At 48.7% G+C, this 18,294-nt stretch overlaps 1 protein-coding gene across 7 annotated transcripts in view; it reads right to left on the bottom strand.

Annotated features, from left to right (window-relative positions):
* Positions 1-18,041, bottom strand: part of FBXL18 (F-box and leucine rich repeat protein 18) — a 68,694-nt gene extending 50,653 nt beyond the window's left edge. For 2 of the 7 annotated variants that reach the window (XM_033914485.1, XM_033914483.1), the window contains exon 1: positions 12,963-13,099. Coding sequence is in view for 4 of the 7 variants with exons in the window: in XM_033914479.1 (XP_033770370.1) it covers positions 12,963-13,160; positions 14,699-14,792; positions 17,881-17,963 (375 nt within the window). In the remaining 3 variants the exon portion in view is untranslated. Of the gene's footprint in view, positions 1-12,962; positions 13,161-14,698; positions 14,793-17,880 lie in introns of those variants that run through there. The other 5 variants (XM_033914479.1, XM_033914481.1, XM_033914480.1 and 2 more) reach the window with 5 other exon arrangements.
* Between the last annotated feature and the right edge of the window lie 253 nt (positions 18,042-18,294).

The raw sequence follows: 18,294 nt of genomic DNA, 5'->3' as shown, positions 1-18,294 counted from the left end.
GCAGGAACCAGATAGTCTGCTGGGTCGCTAGGACGACTCCTTGGGACGTGGAATCCTTGATGAGCCAGGGAAACACCTGAAGACCATGGTTCCTGAGCGCAGCGGCCACCACTACCAGGCACTTGGTGAAGACTCTGGGTGACGAGGCCAGGCCGAAAGGGAGCACTCTGTATTGATAATGAAGATTTCCCACCCGAAATCTGAGGTATTGACGGGAGGCCGGATGGATGGGAATGTGTGTGTAGGCCTCCTTGAGATCCAGAGAGCATAACCAGTCGTTCTTCTCGAGGAGAGGATACAGAGACGCTAGGGTCAACATGCAAAATTTTTCTCTACCAGAAATTTGTTGAGTACTCTAAGATCCAAAATAGGACGCAGATCGCCCGTCTTCTTCGGAACAAGGAAGTACCGGGAGTAAAATCCCTTGTTCTGCTGAGCCAAACGAACTGGCTCGATAGCTCAGAGCTGAAGCAAAGTTTGAGCTTCCTGAAGAAGAAGGGCGGTCTGGGCAGAATTGGAAGGATACTCTCTTGGAGGATGTTCCGCAGGAACTTGATGGAACTGAAGAGAGTATCCCTCCCTGACGATGGAAAGGACCCAGGGGTCGGTGGTAACAGTCGTCCATCGGTGGTAAAAATGATGGAGATGACCTCCGATAGGGGGAAAAACGGGAAATGGCAGAACGACTGAGGTTATGCTTTCTACTAGACAGTCAAAAAGGCTGAGGAGCCTTAGGTACAGCAGGTGGCTGAGGCTTCTGCTGTTTCTGAGGATATGGCCTCTTGACAGGCTGACAAATGGAAGGAGTCTGTTTAGGTGGAAAATGCCGTTGGTAAATTTGAGGAGGGCGTGCAGGTCGAGAAGGAGCCGGATTCGGCTTCGGGCGGAGAATGGATGCAAAAGACTTCTCATGGTCTGAAAGCTTCTTGGTGGCTGTCTCTATAGACTCATCAAAGAGGTCATTGCCAGCGCAAGGAACATTAGCCAGCCGGCCCTGCAGGTTAGGATCCATGTCGTTGGTCCGGAGCCACGCCAGACGCCGCATGGCCACTGAGCAAGCAGTAGCTCGAGCAGGCAGCTCAAAAGCATCATAGGAGGACTGAAGAAGCTGTAGCCAGAGTTGGGACAAGGATGCAAGGACTTCTTGGTATTCAAAATGCGTACGGGAATCCAGATAAGGCATGAACTTTGGAAGGATGGAGAGAAAGAACTCAAAATAGGTGATGAAATGAAAATTATAGTTGAGGACTCTGGAGGTCATCATAGAGTTTTGGTAGATGCGACGACCAAATTTGTCCATCGTTTTGCCTTCCCTTCCTGGAGGAACAGTGGCATACACCTGAGAAGGGTGAGAACGTTTCAAAGAAGATTCAACCAGAAGGAATTGGTGAGACAATTGAGCGTTGTCAAACCCCTTATGATGTACAGTCCTGTATCTGGAATCCAATTTGCCTGGAACAGCTGGAATGGAATAAGGAGTTTCCAGACAGCGGACAAAGGTTTGATCCAAAAGCTTGTGAAGAGGAAGCTTGAGGGATTCAGCCGGAGGTTGAGGGAGATGCATGGTCTCGAGATACTCCTTGGAAAACTTAGATCCAGTGTCAAGTTGAATATCTAAGTCAACTGCCATCTGACGCAGAAAAGATGAAAAAGACAGCTGATCTGCCAAAGCCTGGCATCGATAGGGATTCAAGGATGTTGAGGCAGCTTGCTCCAGTGAAGAAGGAGATCTGGATGGAGAAAAAGAACCCACCGGGTCTTTGAGATCCGGAAGCGGAAGGGTCAATGCAGGCGGTGGGGAATATTGAAGAAAAGGCTGCTTCCGATGAGGTGAGGCATGCCTGGATGAATGCTTCGAAGAATGCCTCGATCTATGATATTGCTCTTGCCTAGAAGCAGGCCTCGACAATCGAGGAGAGCGTGTCCCAGTCGAAGCCCCCAGAGAATGGATAGGGCTGGAGGCTGTGGAACGAAACAGAAGAGGCTGAGTGGAAGAACCTCGAGGCACTCGCAAAGACTCTGCTCCTTGCATCGAGTGTAAGGGTTCCAATGGAGGCATGGGCAAAGACTCTGCTCCTTGCGATGCATGCCGAGATGCCAGACCAGACACTCGCAGAGACTCTGCTCCCAGCAGAGAGTGTGCATGTGACCTAGGCACAGGAGGCGGCTCGACCTCGCGGGAAACCTCCGAATGCCCAGGCTGGATTTGTGAGAGAAGCTTCGGCCCCATGGTGGTAAAGAGCTGAATGAATTGCTTCTCTAATAAGGTCTGGAACAAAGCCGGCAAGGATGGATCCGCGTCTCCAATGGGACCACCTGCACGGGCTTCGTGTTCCCTCGAGGCAGTGTGAGAGTGCTTGAACTTAGACGCCTTGGGCACTTTAAGCACCACTGGGGAAATGGGCTGCTGTGCTATCTGACCTGAAGAGACAGAGGAAGGCACTGCAGCAAGCGTCGAAGACATAGCCGGTACAAACGAAGCAGGTTTGATGAGGCTCGGAGCAGAAGCTGTGGAAGCCTGGAGAGCATCGGATGATGTCTAGGGTGAAGCACCCCTCGAGGACGAAAGCTCCATCGAAGACTCCATGCTGAAAAGCTGCACCCACAGGATGCAACAACGCTTGAAAGCACGAGACTTAAGTGTTGAGCAAGGCCGGCACGATTTCGGGAGATGTTGAGGCCCGAGACACCGAAGACAACGTCGATGAGGGTCTGTCAGGGAAATCGCGCGCTGGCACTTGGAACACTTTTTAAAACCGTTTGCAGGCCGGGATATAGGCCGAAAAAGCGCTGCCGCAAAATCGAAGCCGCGGGGCTGCGGCCACGTGGCCTGCCCAACGGAAGAATTTTTTTTTTTTTAAAGAATAAAACAAAGAAGAAAATCACGGACAAAAGAAGGCACAAGTGAAAATACTTCACGCAGAGAGTCGAAGACGGACTTCTCGGCTCCGCGGAAAAGTAAGAACTGAGGAGACGCGCCCTGTGCTGGGCGGGAAGGCACTCACGCATGCGCGGTGCGGGCGACTCAAAACTTTGAGTTTCTTCTAGCAAGTCTGCTTATGAGGTGTCCGCATCGGGGCTCCGTTGGATCACGTCACCCACTTGTAAGAATACCTGCCTGCTTGTCCTGGGATAAAGGATAAAACCGAGGAAAATTGGAAAGAGCACAGGAAGCACCAAAAAGAATGTCACCGCGTGGTTAGAAAAGCAAAAAAAGAGTATGAAGAGAAACTTGCCAAGGAGGTACAGAATTTTAAACCATTCTTTCGATATGTGAAAGGAAAAAAAACAGTGAGGGAGGAGGTGGGACCCCTGGATGAGGGAGACAGAAAGGGAGTGGTAAAGGAGGAAAAGGAGGTGGCAGACAGATTAAACACGTTCTTTTCGTCAGTCTTCACATCCAACGTGCCAGAACCGGAAAAAATCTTCAAGGGGGATCAAGAAGAAAAATTATCATGTATGGAGGTAAGCCTCGAAGACGTACTCAAACAGATAGATTAAAAACTGACAAATCTCCAGGCCCAGACGGAATCCACCCGAGAATACTGAAAGAGCTCAGAAACGAAACAGCAGAGTTACTACAGCAGATTTGCAACCTATCCTTGAAAACAAGGGTAATCCCGGAGGACTGGAGGATAGCAAATGTTACACATATCTTCAAAAAAGGCTCAAGAGGCGACCCGGGGAACTACAGACCGGTGAGCTTAACCTCAGTTCTGGGGAAGATGGCCGAATCATTAATCAAGGACAGTATCAATGAGCATATAGAACAAAATAATCTGATGAGAACAAGCCAGCATGGTTTCTGTAAAGGAAGATCATTCCAAACGAACAGCACAGTTACTTACCGTAACAGGTGTTATCCAGGGACAGCAGGCAGATATTCTTAACACATGGGTGACGTCACCGACGGAGCCCTCGGTACGGACCTTTTTAACTAGAAGTTTCTAGTTGGCCGCACCGCGCGTGCGCGAGTGCCTTCCCGCCCGACGGAGGAGTGCGTGGTCCCCAGTTAGGATAAGCCAGCTAAGAAGCCAACCCGGGGAGGTGGGTGGGACGTAAGAATATCTGCCTGCTGTCCCTGGATAACACCTGTTACGGTAAGTAACTGTGCTTTATCCCAGGACAAGCAGGCAGCATATTCTTAACACATGGGTGACCTCCAAGCTAACAAAGAGGGAGGGGGGATGGTTGGCCATCATGAAAATAAATTATGTAACACCGATTGGCCGAAGTGACCATCCCGTCTGGAAAAGGCATCCAGACAGTAGTGAGTAGTGAACGTGTGAACTGAGGACCAAGTGGCAGCCTTGCAGATTTCCTCGATGGGCGTGGAACGGAGGAAAGCTACAGAAGCAGCCATAGCTCGGACTCTGTGGGCCGTGACAGCACCTTCCAGTGAGAGACCGGCCCGAGCATAGCAGAATGCAATACAGGCAGCAAGCCAATTTGAAAGGGTCCGTTTGGAGACAGGACGACCCAAACGGTTGGGATCGAAAGACAAAAATAGCTGAGGGGATGTACGGTGAGCTCTGGTACGATCAAGGTAGTAAGCAAGGGCACGCTTACAGTCCAGCGTGTGCAACGCCTGTTCCCCAGGGTGCGAGTGAGGCTTAGGGAAGAAGACAGGCAGCACAATGGACTGGTTGAGGTGAAAAGCCGAGACCACCTTGGGAAGGAATTTAGGGTGGGTACGCAGAACAACCTTGTCATGGTGAAAAACAGTGAACGGTGGGTCGGCAACCAGTGCATGCAGTTCGCTAACCCTCCTGGCAGAGGTGATGGCAATTAGGAAAAGCACCTTCCAGGTAAGGAGCCTGAGCGAAGTTGTGGCAAGAGGTTCAAATGGAGGTTTCATGAGTGCTGAGAGAACCACATTCAGGTCCCAGACGACAGGAGGAGGCTTGAGAGGCGGTTTGATATTGAAGAGCCCTCTCATAAATCTGGAAACCAGAGGATGAGCCGTGAGGGGTTTTCCGAGAATAGGCTCATGAAACGCAGTGATGGCACTGAGGTGGACTCTGATGGAGGTAGTTTTGAGGCCAGCATTGGACAGCGAGAGCAAATATTCCAATACAGTTTCCACCGCTAAGGAGGTGGGTTCCTGATGATGCCGGAGACACCACGAGGAGAATCTGGTCCATTTCTGATGGTAACATTGGAGGGTGGCCGGTTTCCTGGAGGCGTCCAAGATGAGGCGGACCGGCTGAGATAGATTCTCTGGAGAGGTCAGCCCGAGAGAAACCAAGCTGTCAGGTGGAGCGAAGACAGATTGGGATGCAGTAGAGACTGATGCCGCTGCGTAAGTAGAGTAGGAAACACAGGAAGAGGAATGGGCTCCCTGGAGCTGAGTTGGAGCAGGAGGGAGAACCAGTGTTGGCGAGGCCACCGAGGGGCGATGAGAATCATGGTGGCGTTGTCCTTGCGGAGTTTGGACAAGGTCCGCAACATCAGAGGAAGTGGAGGGAAGGCATACAGGAACCGATCCCTCCAATCGAGCAGGAATGCATCCGGGGCCAGACGGTGAGGAGAGAAGAGTCTGGAACAGAAGAGGGGCAGTTGATGATTGTGAGGTGCTGCAAAGAGGTCCACCTGCGGAGTGCCCCATCGAGCAAAGATGGAGAGCAGAGTCGGAGGGTCCAACGTCCACTCGTGAGGTTGAAGGATGCGGCTGAGATTGTCGGCCAGGGAGTTCTGTTCGCCCTGGATATAGACCGCCCTGAGAAAGAGATTGCGGTCCGTGGCCCAGGTCCAGATGCGCAAAGCCTCCAAACAAAGGGGGCGAGATCCGGTGCCGCCTTGCTTGTTTATGTAGTACATGGCGACTTGATTGTCTGTGCACAGGAGGAGGACTTGAGGACAGAGGAGATGTTGGAAAGCCTTGAGGGCGTAGAACATGGCTCTGAGTTCCAGGAAATTGATGTGATGACGACGCTCCTGTGGGGTCCAAAGTCCCTGGGTGCGTAGATCTCCTAGGTGAGCTCCCCACGCATAGGGGGACGCATCCGTGGTGATGATCATAGAGTGAGGGGGTAGATGAAAAAGTAGACCCCTGGAAAGATTTGAGGAGTTCAACCACCATTGGAGAGATTGCTGAAGAGATGATGTCACAGAGATGGGATGAGAAAGAAGATCCGTAGTCTGTGACCATTGGTTGGCGAGGGTCCACTGAGGTGTGCGAAGGTGGAGACGTGCCAGAGGAAGGACATGCACCGTCGAGGCCATGTGACCCAGGAGGACCATCATCTGACGGGCAGGAATGGAGGGATGCAGGAGCACCTGACGACAGAGGTGGAGCAGGGTTTGCTGACGATCGGAGGGGAGAAAAGCCCTCATTAGTGTGGTGTCCAGAACTGCTCCAATGAACTGAAGTCGCTGGGTGGGAAGCAGATGCGACTTGGGGTAGTTGATCTCGAACCCCAGGAGGTGGAGGAGAGAGATGGTGTGATGAGTAGCCTGTAGCACAAGTTGAGACGTAGGTGCTTTCACCAACCAATCGTCCAAATAGGGGAACACCTGGAGGTTGTGAGACCTGAGAAAGGCCGCCACTACTATAAGGCACTTGGTGAAGACCCTGGGTGAGGAAGCGAGGCCAAACGGTAGCACCTTGTACTGATAGTGGTGGTGCAGCACCTGGAACCGCAGGTAGCGGCGAGAATTCTGATTGATGGAGATGTGAGTGTAGGCCTCTTTGAGGTCCAGGGAACATAGCCAGTCGTGTTGAGAAAGAAGAGGGTAGAGCGTGGCAAGGGAGAGCATTCTGAACTTCTCCTTGACCAGACACTTGTTGAGGTCCCTGAGATCGAGAATGGGACGGAGGTCTCCCGTCTTTTTGGGTACCAGGAAGTAGCGGGAGTAGAATCCCTGACCCCTTTGATCTGGAGGTACTTCTTCGATGGCATTGAGAAGGAGGAGGGATTGAACCTCCCTCAGGAGAAGGGGGGTTTGAGATGAGTGTGAAGCAGACTCTACGGGAAGGTTGTCCGGTGGAAGAGTCTGGAAGTTGAGAGAGTAGCCGTGGCGGATGATGTTGAGGACCCACTGGTCCGATGTGATGACCTCCCAACGGCTGGAGAAAATGGTGAGACGACCTCCGATTGGTTGTGGAAGAGGTAGCGAGGGTGGATGACTGGCTATGCCCTGGAGAGAAGAGTCAAAAGGGCTGGGATTGCTTAGCAGGCTGAAGAGGCTTGGAGGGTTGAGTGGCCTGAGAACGAGCCTGGGCATGGTGCTGCTGTTGACGGGGCCGCCGAGGTTGTTGAGGAGGCGGATTGAGTGGCCTGGCTGAGAACCTGCGCTGATAAGATGACTGAGGTCGATAAGGTCGGGCAGGCAGAGCCTTCTTTTTTGGTTTGATCAGGGTGTCCCACCTTGTTTCATGGGCGGAGAGTTTCTGGGTGGTGGAATCCAGTGACTCTCCAAAAAGTTCATCCCCGAGACAGGGGGCATTGGCTAGACGGTCCTGGTGGTTGATGTCCAGGTCGGAGACTCTCAACCAGGCCAAGCGGCTCATGGCAACGGCCATGGCAGAGGCACGGGAGGTGAGCTCGAATGAGTCGTATATCGAGCGGACCATAAACTTGCGCAACTGAAGAAGGCCAGAGATGTGCTGTTGGAACAGTGGGACCTTGCGCTCCGGCAGGTACTTTTGAAGGGCAGACAGCTGTTGGACCAAATGTTTCATATAGAATGAAAAATGGAAGGAATAGTTGTTCGCCCTGTTGGCCAGCATGGCATTCTGGTAGAGCCTCTTGCCAAACTTGTCCATGGTCTTACCCTCTCTGCCAGGAGGGGTAGAGGCATAGACACTGGAGCCCTGAGTCTTTTTCAAGGTGGATTCAACAAGAAGGGACTCATGGGGCAATTGAGACTTGTCGAACCCTGGAATAGGGATAACTCGATAGAGGTTGTCCAGTTTACGTGGAGCCCCCGGTACCGTAAGGGGATTCTCTAAGTTTTTGTAAAAGGTCTCCCGTAGGATGTCATGCACGGGGAGCTTGAGGAACTCTTTAGGAGGCTGTTCGAAATCTAAAGCCTCCAGGAAGGCTTGAGACTTCTTTGAGTCAGATTCTAAAGGAAGGGACAGGGCTGCAGACATTTCCCTCAGAAATTTAGAAAATGAGGACTGCTCCGGTTTGGAGGTGGCATCGGGTGCCGACGGGTCCTCCTCAGATGAGGAGGGATCCTCCTCGGTACCGAGAGGAGTTTCCTCCCATAAGTCAGGGTCCCGGACCTCTGGTGCATGTCGAGACACCGGGGTGGAAGGTGAGGTATGGCGGGTTTTGGATAAAGATTTTCCAGAACGCACCGAAACGGTACCAGGAGAGGAAGACCGGCGTCGATCCCGGTCCCGGGAAGAATGACGCACTGCTTGGTGCCGAGGAGGATCCGATGTGGTATGGGAGTGAACCACTGGATGGGCATGGAGCTGCTCAGCTGAAAGAATCGGCATGGAAGTGTTGATGGGTACCGAAGGGGTGGATACCGGGGGCTCGGTACGGGGCTCGGGCCGGTCTGGTACCGGAAGGAGCGGTGCCAGGATAGTGGGCAACAGGTGTTTGAGTTGCTGCTGCAATTGTTCCTGGAGTTGAACCTTTAAGATGGCCGAGATACGGTCATCTAGGGGTGGCATCGGAACCGCTTTCTTTTTCTTCGGTTCCTTAGATGCCGCTCCACGCCCCGGCGATGAGGAGGCCGATGACGAGGCACTCACCGAGATCGGGGCGGAGCGCTTGCGGGACCAGTGCGATGCCGGCAAGGTCGGCGTCGCCACCGTAGTTGGAGGGCGCTCGAGGGAAGAGGAAGGCTTCTTAGCCGGCTTACCTGGCGCCAGAGACGCCGATGTGGGGTCGGGCGGTGTCGAGGTAGACGGTGCCGATTTCTGTGGTACCGTTGTCGATGTCGAGGAGTCCATCGCCGACCCGGTGCCGAAGAGGAGAGTTTGTTGAATTCTTCGGTTTTTAAGGGTTCTCTTTTGAAGAGTGGCACAGCGGGTGCAGGAGTCCGCCCGATGCTCCGGACCCAAACACTGCAAACACCAATTGTGTGGGTCAGTGAGGGAGATCGGGCGTGCACACCGCTGGCACTTTTTAAAACCGACCTGCGGGGGCATGAAGGGGAAAACGGCCTCCGCAAAATCGAACCCCGAGGCCTGTATAATGGCAACAGGCCCCGCCGGGGCAAAACGAAAAAAGGGGAAAAAAAGCAAAGTTTTTTTTATTTTTTTTTTTACAAAGCAAAGAAAAACGAAACCCGAAGGCAAGGAAGATAAAAAAATGGAAAAAAAGCGCGAGCGGGAAGGCAAAAAGTGGTTTCAACGGCCGTTGAAAAAACACACGCGTCTTCTTCGCTCCGCGGAAACGAAGAAACTGGGGACCACGCACTCCTCCGTCGGGCGGGAAGGCACTCGCGCACGCGCGGTGCGGCCAACTAGAAACTTCTAGTTAAAAAGGTCCGTACCGAGGGCTCCGTCGGTGACGTCACCCATGTGTTAAGAATATGCTGCCTGCTTGTCCTGGGATAATTACTGCACTTCTTTGAGGGGATAAACGAACAATTGGACAAAGGTGACCCCATAGACATCGTATATCTAGACTTCCAAAAAGCCTTCGACAAGGTACCCCACGAGCGCCTACTAAGGAAACTGTGGAACATGGGGTGGAAGGGGACGTACACAGATGGATCAGAAATTGGCTGGCGGACAGAAAACAGAGGGTAGGAGTAAAGGGTCACTACTCTGACTGGAAAGGGGTCACAAGTGGCGTCCTGCAAGGGTCAGTGCTGGGACCACTGCTGTTCAATATATTTATTAATGACCTGGAATCAGGGACGAAGTGTGAAGTTATAAAATTCACGGACGACACAAAACTCTCCAGTAGAGTTAGAACTGTTGAGGAATGTAAAGAACTGCAAAGGGACCTGAACAGACTGAGTGAGTGGGCAAATAAATGGCAGATGTAGAGAAATGTAAAGTCTTGCATATAGGGAAAGGAAACCTGATGTACAACTACACGATGGGAGGGATGGTACTGGGGGAAGGTAAATTAGAAAAGGACTTAGGGGTTTTGGTGGATAAAACAATGAAGCCAGCGGCACAATGCGCAGCAGCCTCAAAGAAAGCGAACAGAATGTTGGGCATAATCAAAAAAGGTATCACTACCAGAACGAAGGAAGTTATCCTGCCACTGTATTGGGCAATGGTGCGCCTGCATCTGGAGTACTGCGTTCAATACTGGTCGCCGTACCTTAAGAAGGATATGCGATACTCAAGAGGGTCCAGAGAAGAGCAGCAAGAATGATAAAAGGCATGGAAAACCTTCCATATGCTGAAAGACTAGAGAAGCTGGGGCTCTTTTCCCTGGAGAAGTGGAGACTCAGAGGGGACATGATAGAAACTTACAAGATCATGATAGGTATAGAGAAGGGAGAGAGGGACAGATTCTTCAGACTGGCGGGGGCAACTAAAACAAGAGGGCACTCAAAAAAATTAAAAGGAGACAGATTCAGAACAAATGCTAGGAAATTCTTCTTCACTCAGAGGATGGTGGACACCTGGAATGCACTTCCAGAGGAGGTGGTAGAGCAGAGTACGATTTTGGGTTTCAAAATGGGATTGGATGATTTCCTAAAGGAAAAGGGGATTGAAGGGTATAATTAGAGGGATATTATACAGAGCAAAATGTTTTTTGAGTAAAGGATCACTTACAGGTCATTGACCTGGGAGGGCCGCCGCTGGAGCGGACTGTTGGGCATGATGGACCTATGGTCTGACTTAGCAGAGGCGATGCTTATGTTCTTATATTCTTAGTGCTGCTCAAAAACAGTAACTTTGATATCTTTTTAAAATAATTTACAGGGCTTCTCTTATACCAGTGTTTCTCATCCTTTTCAAGCCAAGTACCCCCTAAGCCTAACAAATACCAACCGAGTACCCCCGCCCAAACTCTGCCCTAAACCCCACCCTAAACCTGCCCAAACTCCACCCTAAACCCATCCAAACTCTGCCCATGACTACTAACTGTAATGTAATTTCTTACATCCATTTTTCATATACACACACAATATAATCTTATTAATACATAATGGTAACCACAAAATTTAAAAAAAACCACAAAGCACACTGTACACAGAAAAAATGTTAAATCATCATTTATATTCAGGTTTTTTTCAAAGATGTCAAGGCAGAGTGGGTCGAGGCAGGAGCAGAAGGCTCCCTTGGAAGCGATCTCGATGGAGTAGTCTTCGACATGGATGAACTTTGAGGAGAAGCAGCCGGTGAGAAAGTTTTATGAGACCTATGTTTAGGTTTTGAAGAAGTCTCAATGGCCTTTGATAAACGAGGCATAGAAGACTCAGTATCCAGAGGAGGAAAGGTTTTCTGCTTGAGAAAAGACTCTTGACTGCGCTTGAAAGCAAGGTACCTTGAATGCCTCGAGCGATGCCTCGACCGAGGTTCAGGAGAGCATGTCCCAGGAGGAGGCGAAGAGTCACTGGATGATAAGCGACGAGACTTCCGAGACTTGCCTCAAGGTGCCTCAACAGGAGGCTGAGGCTGAGGTTCAGGCTGGCTCGTAGGAAGCAGGGTTGAGGCCGGTTGGAGCTGAGCCATGACCGAGGAAATCTGAGTGGTCAGAATGGCTTTCAACATGTCCTTGAACATAGGCACCGAGACAAAGGGATCAAGTCTCGAAGATGCAGCAGTGCGCTCCAAAGAGGGCGACCTCAAGGATGAGTATTCCCTATGTTTGGAAGCACGCTTAGCTGGAGGTCTCGAAGAGACTGGCAGGATTGTAGGCACGGCCTGGGATGCCTGAGACTCTAGAAGCTTCTTAGGAAGGGTACCTGAAGGAGAAACAGGAGACTTACCCACAGATGAAGACTTAGAAGGGACTGCAGGTGAGGCCTTCGAGACCGAAGGTGTCGAGGTTGAGGCAGCTACGGGTGTCTGGGTCGAGGTCTTGGAAGTCGAGGCCGTCCCCGAAGCCAAGGTAGAGACCCTCTCAGCAGACTGCTCCATAATGCCAAATAGTTGAAGAATTTTGGCACAGCATCTGCGAAGGGCTCTAGGCTGAAGGGTAGCACAGCACGAACAAGTGTCGGGGCAATGTTCGGGACCCAGGTAAGCATTACACCAACGATGAGGATCGGTGAGTGAAATTACCTTGCCGCACTGGCTACACTTTTTGAAACCGGTAAGAAGCCGGGACATAGAAAAAAGAAAGGCCGACGAAAGAACGAGGTTCAGCGGCCAGGCCTAGGCTGAAAGGCCGCCGGCCAAAAAGAAACAATAAAAAACTTTAAAAAAAAAAAAGGAGAAAAAGACAAGCAGGCACAGCGACTGAGAAAAACAACAAAGCCGCGGTGCGAGAAGACAACGAAGTAGCTGTAGAGCTGAAGTGAAGAGGACTTCTCGGCTCCGCAGAAAACGTTGAACTGAGGTACCTCACAGGGGACGCGCGCCCTGACTCAGGCAGGAAGGCACTCGCAAGCTCTTACAAAGATTTTCAAGCAAGTCTGCTTGCGAGGCTGTCCGCTGTGGGGCTTCGTCGGTGACATCACCTACCTGTTGAGAATATGCTGCCTGCTTGTCCTGGGATAATAGCATGCACTGAATTGCCACGTGCGCTAGACCTTAACACCAGCATTGAGCTGGCATTAGTTCTAGAAGCGTAGCACAGGTTTAGCGCGCGCTAAAATCCTGCGTGCGCTTAAAACGCTAGCGCACCTTAGTAAAAGGAGTCTTAGTGTTCTTAGTAGTGTCTGTACTGGGTTGTGTGGATGACATCATCCACTTGTGAAAATATTAAGCCTGCTTGTCCTCAGAGAACTTAAAATAATAGTTTTTATTCTCTGCAGACTTTCTTTTAATCTAGATTTAGTAAAACTTAAAATCTATCTCATCACAGAGAAAGAAAGAATTGCACCATGCTGAGTTTCTAGGACTGACCACATTTCCTCCTCACCTGATATTCCTTGTGAAGCAGAACATGCTGGATCAAACTCTTGTCGAGACACAGAGTTTCAAGTTTCCTGCATGTCCTCCTGACATTCAGGATCAGGTCAATGCTGGGGATATAGCTCAGGATGTGCAAAAGTATTTCGTCTGACAATTCTGTTGGACTAATGCTGTTGTCATCACTGCTCTCCTCGCTCAGCATCTTCTGAAATCAAAGTAGTGAAATTCAGCTCAGAAAGAAGCACAAGAACCCTGGGTATAGGATAGGGGGAAGCCACCCAGACCCTGTCAAAACCAACCTTTTTAACGTCTTCCGCTATGATACCTGATAGGTATTTGCACTCTGCCAATGATATTGCATGAATGAGACAGATATCAGCATGAAAATACAACAGTATTACCAAATTATTCTAGTTAAGATCTGTCTTCAAAGTGAGAAATAGCAATATTGGTCATACCCTCTTAATCAATGGACTTATTCATCCATTCAGTCCTCAAACTTTGACTCCTCACATTTATTTATTTTTAGTATTTATATATTGCTTATAGTCAAAGCTGTTTACATACTCAAGTATGTCTCCCTCTGTCCTGGTAGGCTCACAATCTAACTACCAAATATACATGAATATAAACTGAGATAACCTTTTCTCCCACACAAAAGGAGGAAAAAAGATTGTCTCGAATATAAACAGAGATTAGAAATTTGGGTATGTGAGTGTCGTTTATCAGGGATCATGCCATAAGTAATTACTAATTTTTCATTTGGGGCTGTTTTAAGTCCAAAAAAGCTGAAGGAGAGCTGACAAATTTTCCTACTTGAGGCCACAACACCAACCAAAGTTTCTAGACTTCTATTCCCACCAAAACACCTGACTTCGGACACACATGCAGAAAACAGAAAAAAAAACAACCCTTTTCCAATACAAACCCACAAACTAAAAGTACTAATGTACACAAATGAAACCCTAATATGTCAGACTCTGCACACAGTACACCACAAGAGAAATAGAATGTAATGCATTTCTTCCTGAACAGTCCATCTAATCTAATCTAATCTAAACCTTAAGTTTATATACCGCATCATCTCCATGAGAATGGAGCTCGACACGGTTTACAAGAACTTAAAATAGTGGGTAGAGAAGAAGAAAAAGGATTACATGAACTTATGTGTAGAAGGTGGGAGAGAAAGGGGGGGAAGGATAGAGCTACAATTTGCTGAAAAGCCAGGTCCAAAATATAAAAACAACAGATTGAAATATGTCAGTTTTGAAAATTTACATCACTAAATTGAAAATAAAAACATTTTTCCTACCTTTGTTATATGACATCCATTTTATTTTTCTGATCATCTTGTTCCATCTGTGCTCTTAACTCTGTTTCCAAGGTCTCTTTATGCATTTGCTGTTTCTTCCATCTTCTTCACTTTTTGCACTACATCCTTCTTTGGCACTGATTTTTAACATTCAGTTTTCTTCCATTTTTCTGCCTCCATCTCAAATCTATCTTTCCAACTATTCCCCTTCCCTCCATCCATGTGCACCATTTCTTCCCTCCTCTTCCACTTCCTTCCATCCATCCTTGTGTACCATCTCTTCCTCTTCCCTCCATCCATGTTCAACCTCCCCTTCTTCTTCCCTCCCCCCTGGTTCCACCAAATGTTCTTTCATCCATTTTCGTAGAGAATTCACTAAATACATAACTGAATATAAAGCTGTTTTTCTACTGGCAATCAGCAGGGCTTACCTGCAGTGTTGGAGCTGGGAGGCTCTGTCTCTGGGAGGAATGTAACTTAAACTTGCTTCTTTCTCCAAACACGTAGTATAAAAAGGGAGCCCTACTATAAGACAGGCAGAGAGAGAGGAAGAAAAAGAGAAGTGAAACAAACACAGATATATATAGGCAGTATACTGGAATGAGCTCTTAGTGCTATGGCCCAACCATTATTTTGATCTTAAAAGAAAATCTCAAAGGACGAGCAAAAACACAGAGATCAGATCTGTCACAAGAAGTCCATTCTAGGTATATCAAACCTTAATATTTTCTGTATGATCAGACATCTTAAACACCTTAGTATTAGATAAGATATAGAGGGGGTGGGATTGTGAAAGGTAATAATTGATAACTGTTTGTTATTAATGTATGGGTGGCTGGGATGGGACTCTTTTATATCTATATATTTGGGAGAATATAAGTAAGATTGTCAAGTGATTAGTAAAAAATTTTCTGACTGTTTATTATACACTTGTTGTAATATTTGAAAATGAATAAAGATTTAAAAAATATATATATTTTCTGTAATAGAGGGCATCAGAAATCGTACATTCCAAATAGGTGATGGGACTTTGTGTGGATAAAACCCTCTATCAAAGTTCAAACCTCAGAAAACAAATGCAATCACTGAACCGATTTTCATATATTAACACGGAACTTACATGATACAAACTGATATCAAATTATACATATGGTCTGAGGTAAATTTTGGGCATCAGAGGCTGAACTGCCTTGCAAATAAGACTAGCTACAACTAGTCTTACTTCCACAGCAAGCTTTTGAGCATCTCCCCCTGAGAGACAAGTGGAGCACCAGGATAAGGCTTAGAAGGAAGACCAAAATGAGGCTTAGCATACCTAGTGGATGCTGTGGATGGGCCATTTGGGCTTTAACTGCCATCATGTTTCTATGTTTACTGGTTGAATAAAGGTAATCTGAAGAGATTACAATTTATTCAGAACATGGCAGCTAAAATAATTTTTGGTAAGAATAAATACGATCATGTCACCCCATTGTTGAGGGCTTTACATTGGCTTCCGATATATTGGAGAATTCAGTTTAAGTGTGTAAATGTTATTTTTAAAAGTTTATATGGGTTTTTCCCCACTTTTTCCTCTTTTAATTCATATCGTATTCAGTCTACGAGATATATACATAAGTATAAATTACTACTTCCATCTATTAAAGGGATTCAAACATTAGGTAAACTTTTACATTCTTTGATATTTAACTATAGTGAAAATCTGGAATGATCTTCCTTCAGATATTAGAACCCTCTCTTCATTGACTCATCTTAGAAAAACCTGAAAAACTTATCTGTTAACAAAATATCTTACCAATAATTGATAAAATCCTTTAGCTGATAAGTGTATATTGATATCTACTGACTTTTCTCCTCTATTACTATTTATCAGTCTCTTTAAGATTGTGGTCTGTTAACCAGATCAAGTCCCTCTAGGGCAGGGATCTCAAAGTCCCTCCTTGAGGGCCGCAATCCAGTCGAGTTTTCAGGATTTCCCCAATGAATACGCACTGAAAGCAGGGCATGCACATAGATCTCATACATATACATTTAGGAAATCCTGAAAACCCAACTGGATTGCAGACATCAAGGAGGGACTTTGAGATCCCTGCTCTAGGGCAGGGGTAGGCAATTCCGGTCCTCGAGAGCCTCAGGCAGGTCAGGTTTTCAGGATATCCACAATAAATATGCAATGCATGCAAATCCATCTAATTCGTTGTGAATATCCTGAAAACCTGACCTGCCTGTGGCTCTCGAGGACCGGCATTGCCTACCCCAGCTCTAGGGAATGACCCAGTATATAAGACCAAGGATTAGAATAGTGAACACCATTCCAAAAATATATATATTTACTTGTCTCCAGTCTCCTGTATCAACTCCAGCAGGTGGAAGTGGGTCAGATTCCACTGGGGATGAGTGACATATCTGTCTCCGCGCAACTATCTATTCCAGTGGTTCCCAACGGCCAGTCAGGTTTTCTTGATAGCCCTAATGAATATGCATGAAAGAGATTTGCATGGAATGAAGATGATAGGAATGCAGATCTGCCCCATGCATATTCATTAGGGCTATCCCGAAAACCCGACTGGCTAGTGGTCCTCGAGGACAGGGTTGGGGACCACTGATCTAGTCCACGGGGGAGGGGGGATGAGGCAGTTGTGTACAATTGCTGCTGCTGTCACTGCCATCTAGATCAGTGGTTCCCAACCCTGTCCTGGAGGACCACCAGGCCAATCGGGTTTTCAGGATAGCCTTAATGAATATGCATGGAGCGGATTTGCATGCCTGTCACTTCCATTATATGCAAATCTCTCTCATGCATATTCATTAGGGCTATCCCGAAAACCCGACTGGCTAGTGGTCCTCCAGGACAGGTTGGGGACCATTGATCTAGTCCATGGGGGAGGGGGGACGAGGCAGTTGTGTACAGTTGCTGCTGCTGCTGCTGTCACTGCCATCTAGATCAGTGGTCCCCAACCCTGTCCTGGAGGACCATCAGGCCATCTGTTTTTCAGGATAGCCTTAATGAATATGCATGGAGCGGATTTGCATGCCTGTCACTTCCATTATATGCAAATCTCTCTCATGCATATTCATTAGGGCTATCCCGAAAACCCGACTGGCTAGTGGTCCTCCAGGACAGGTTGGGGACCATTGATCTAGTCCATGGGGGAGGGGGGACGAGGCAGTTGTGTACAGTTGCTGCTGCTGCTGCTGTCACTGCCATCTAGATCAGTGGTTCCCAACCCTGTCCTGGAGGACCACCAGGCCAATCGGGTTTTCAGGATAGCCTTAATGAATATGCATGGAGCGGATTTGCATGCCTGTCACTTCCATTATATGCAAATCTCTCTCATGCATATTCATTAGGGCTATCCCGAAAACCCGACTGGCTAGTGGTCCTCCAGGAAAGGGTTGGGGACCACTGATCTAGTCCATGGGGGAGGGGGGACGAGGCTGCTGCTGCTGCTGCTGTCACTGCCATCTAGATGCCGAAAAGTGTCCCAGCGCGATGGAATAGGAGAAGGGCGCTGGGGATGAACAGTATCGAGGTAAAGATACACAGAAGGCGGCTCAGAGCCCCCACCCCCGGCTGTGGTACCGCACGAACCGGCTGTGGTTCTTTTCTTACCTCGCTGCCGTTGACAACGACTCGGCGCCGTTCGTTACCGGGCACGCAGGAACGTGAGGCGAGAGCGGCGCTCTTCCACGCATGCGCGCGCCAAACGTCACGGGCGGGAAAGCAAACGGCTTCTGGGACGTTGCGCCGCGGGCCCGTGCTGCGCATGCTCGTTCGCGAGGCCTCGTCTCGAGGAAGCAGGCCGGGGAGTCGCTGGGCTGCGGAGGGGGCGGGGACTGGCGAAAGAGACCTCGCCCCCTCCTCAAGACGACAGTAGTAGGCTAGGAAATGGAGCGAGAGGGTCGACTGGGGTGGTTTTTTGAGGCAAGCCTACAAAGTTGGCGCCATTTGCAAACCTACCCCCCCCCCCAAAAAAAAAAAAAAAAACCCAAAACAACCAGAAATGAGTTTTAACAATCATAATTA

This window comes from Geotrypetes seraphini, chromosome 11 (assembly GCF_902459505.1).
Source record: "Geotrypetes seraphini chromosome 11, aGeoSer1.1, whole genome shotgun sequence".
NCBI lineage: Eukaryota > Metazoa > Chordata > Amphibia > Gymnophiona > Dermophiidae > Geotrypetes > Geotrypetes seraphini.
Note: the sequence above shows the minus strand (reverse complement) of the source record. Positions and strands in the feature narration are given on the sequence as shown.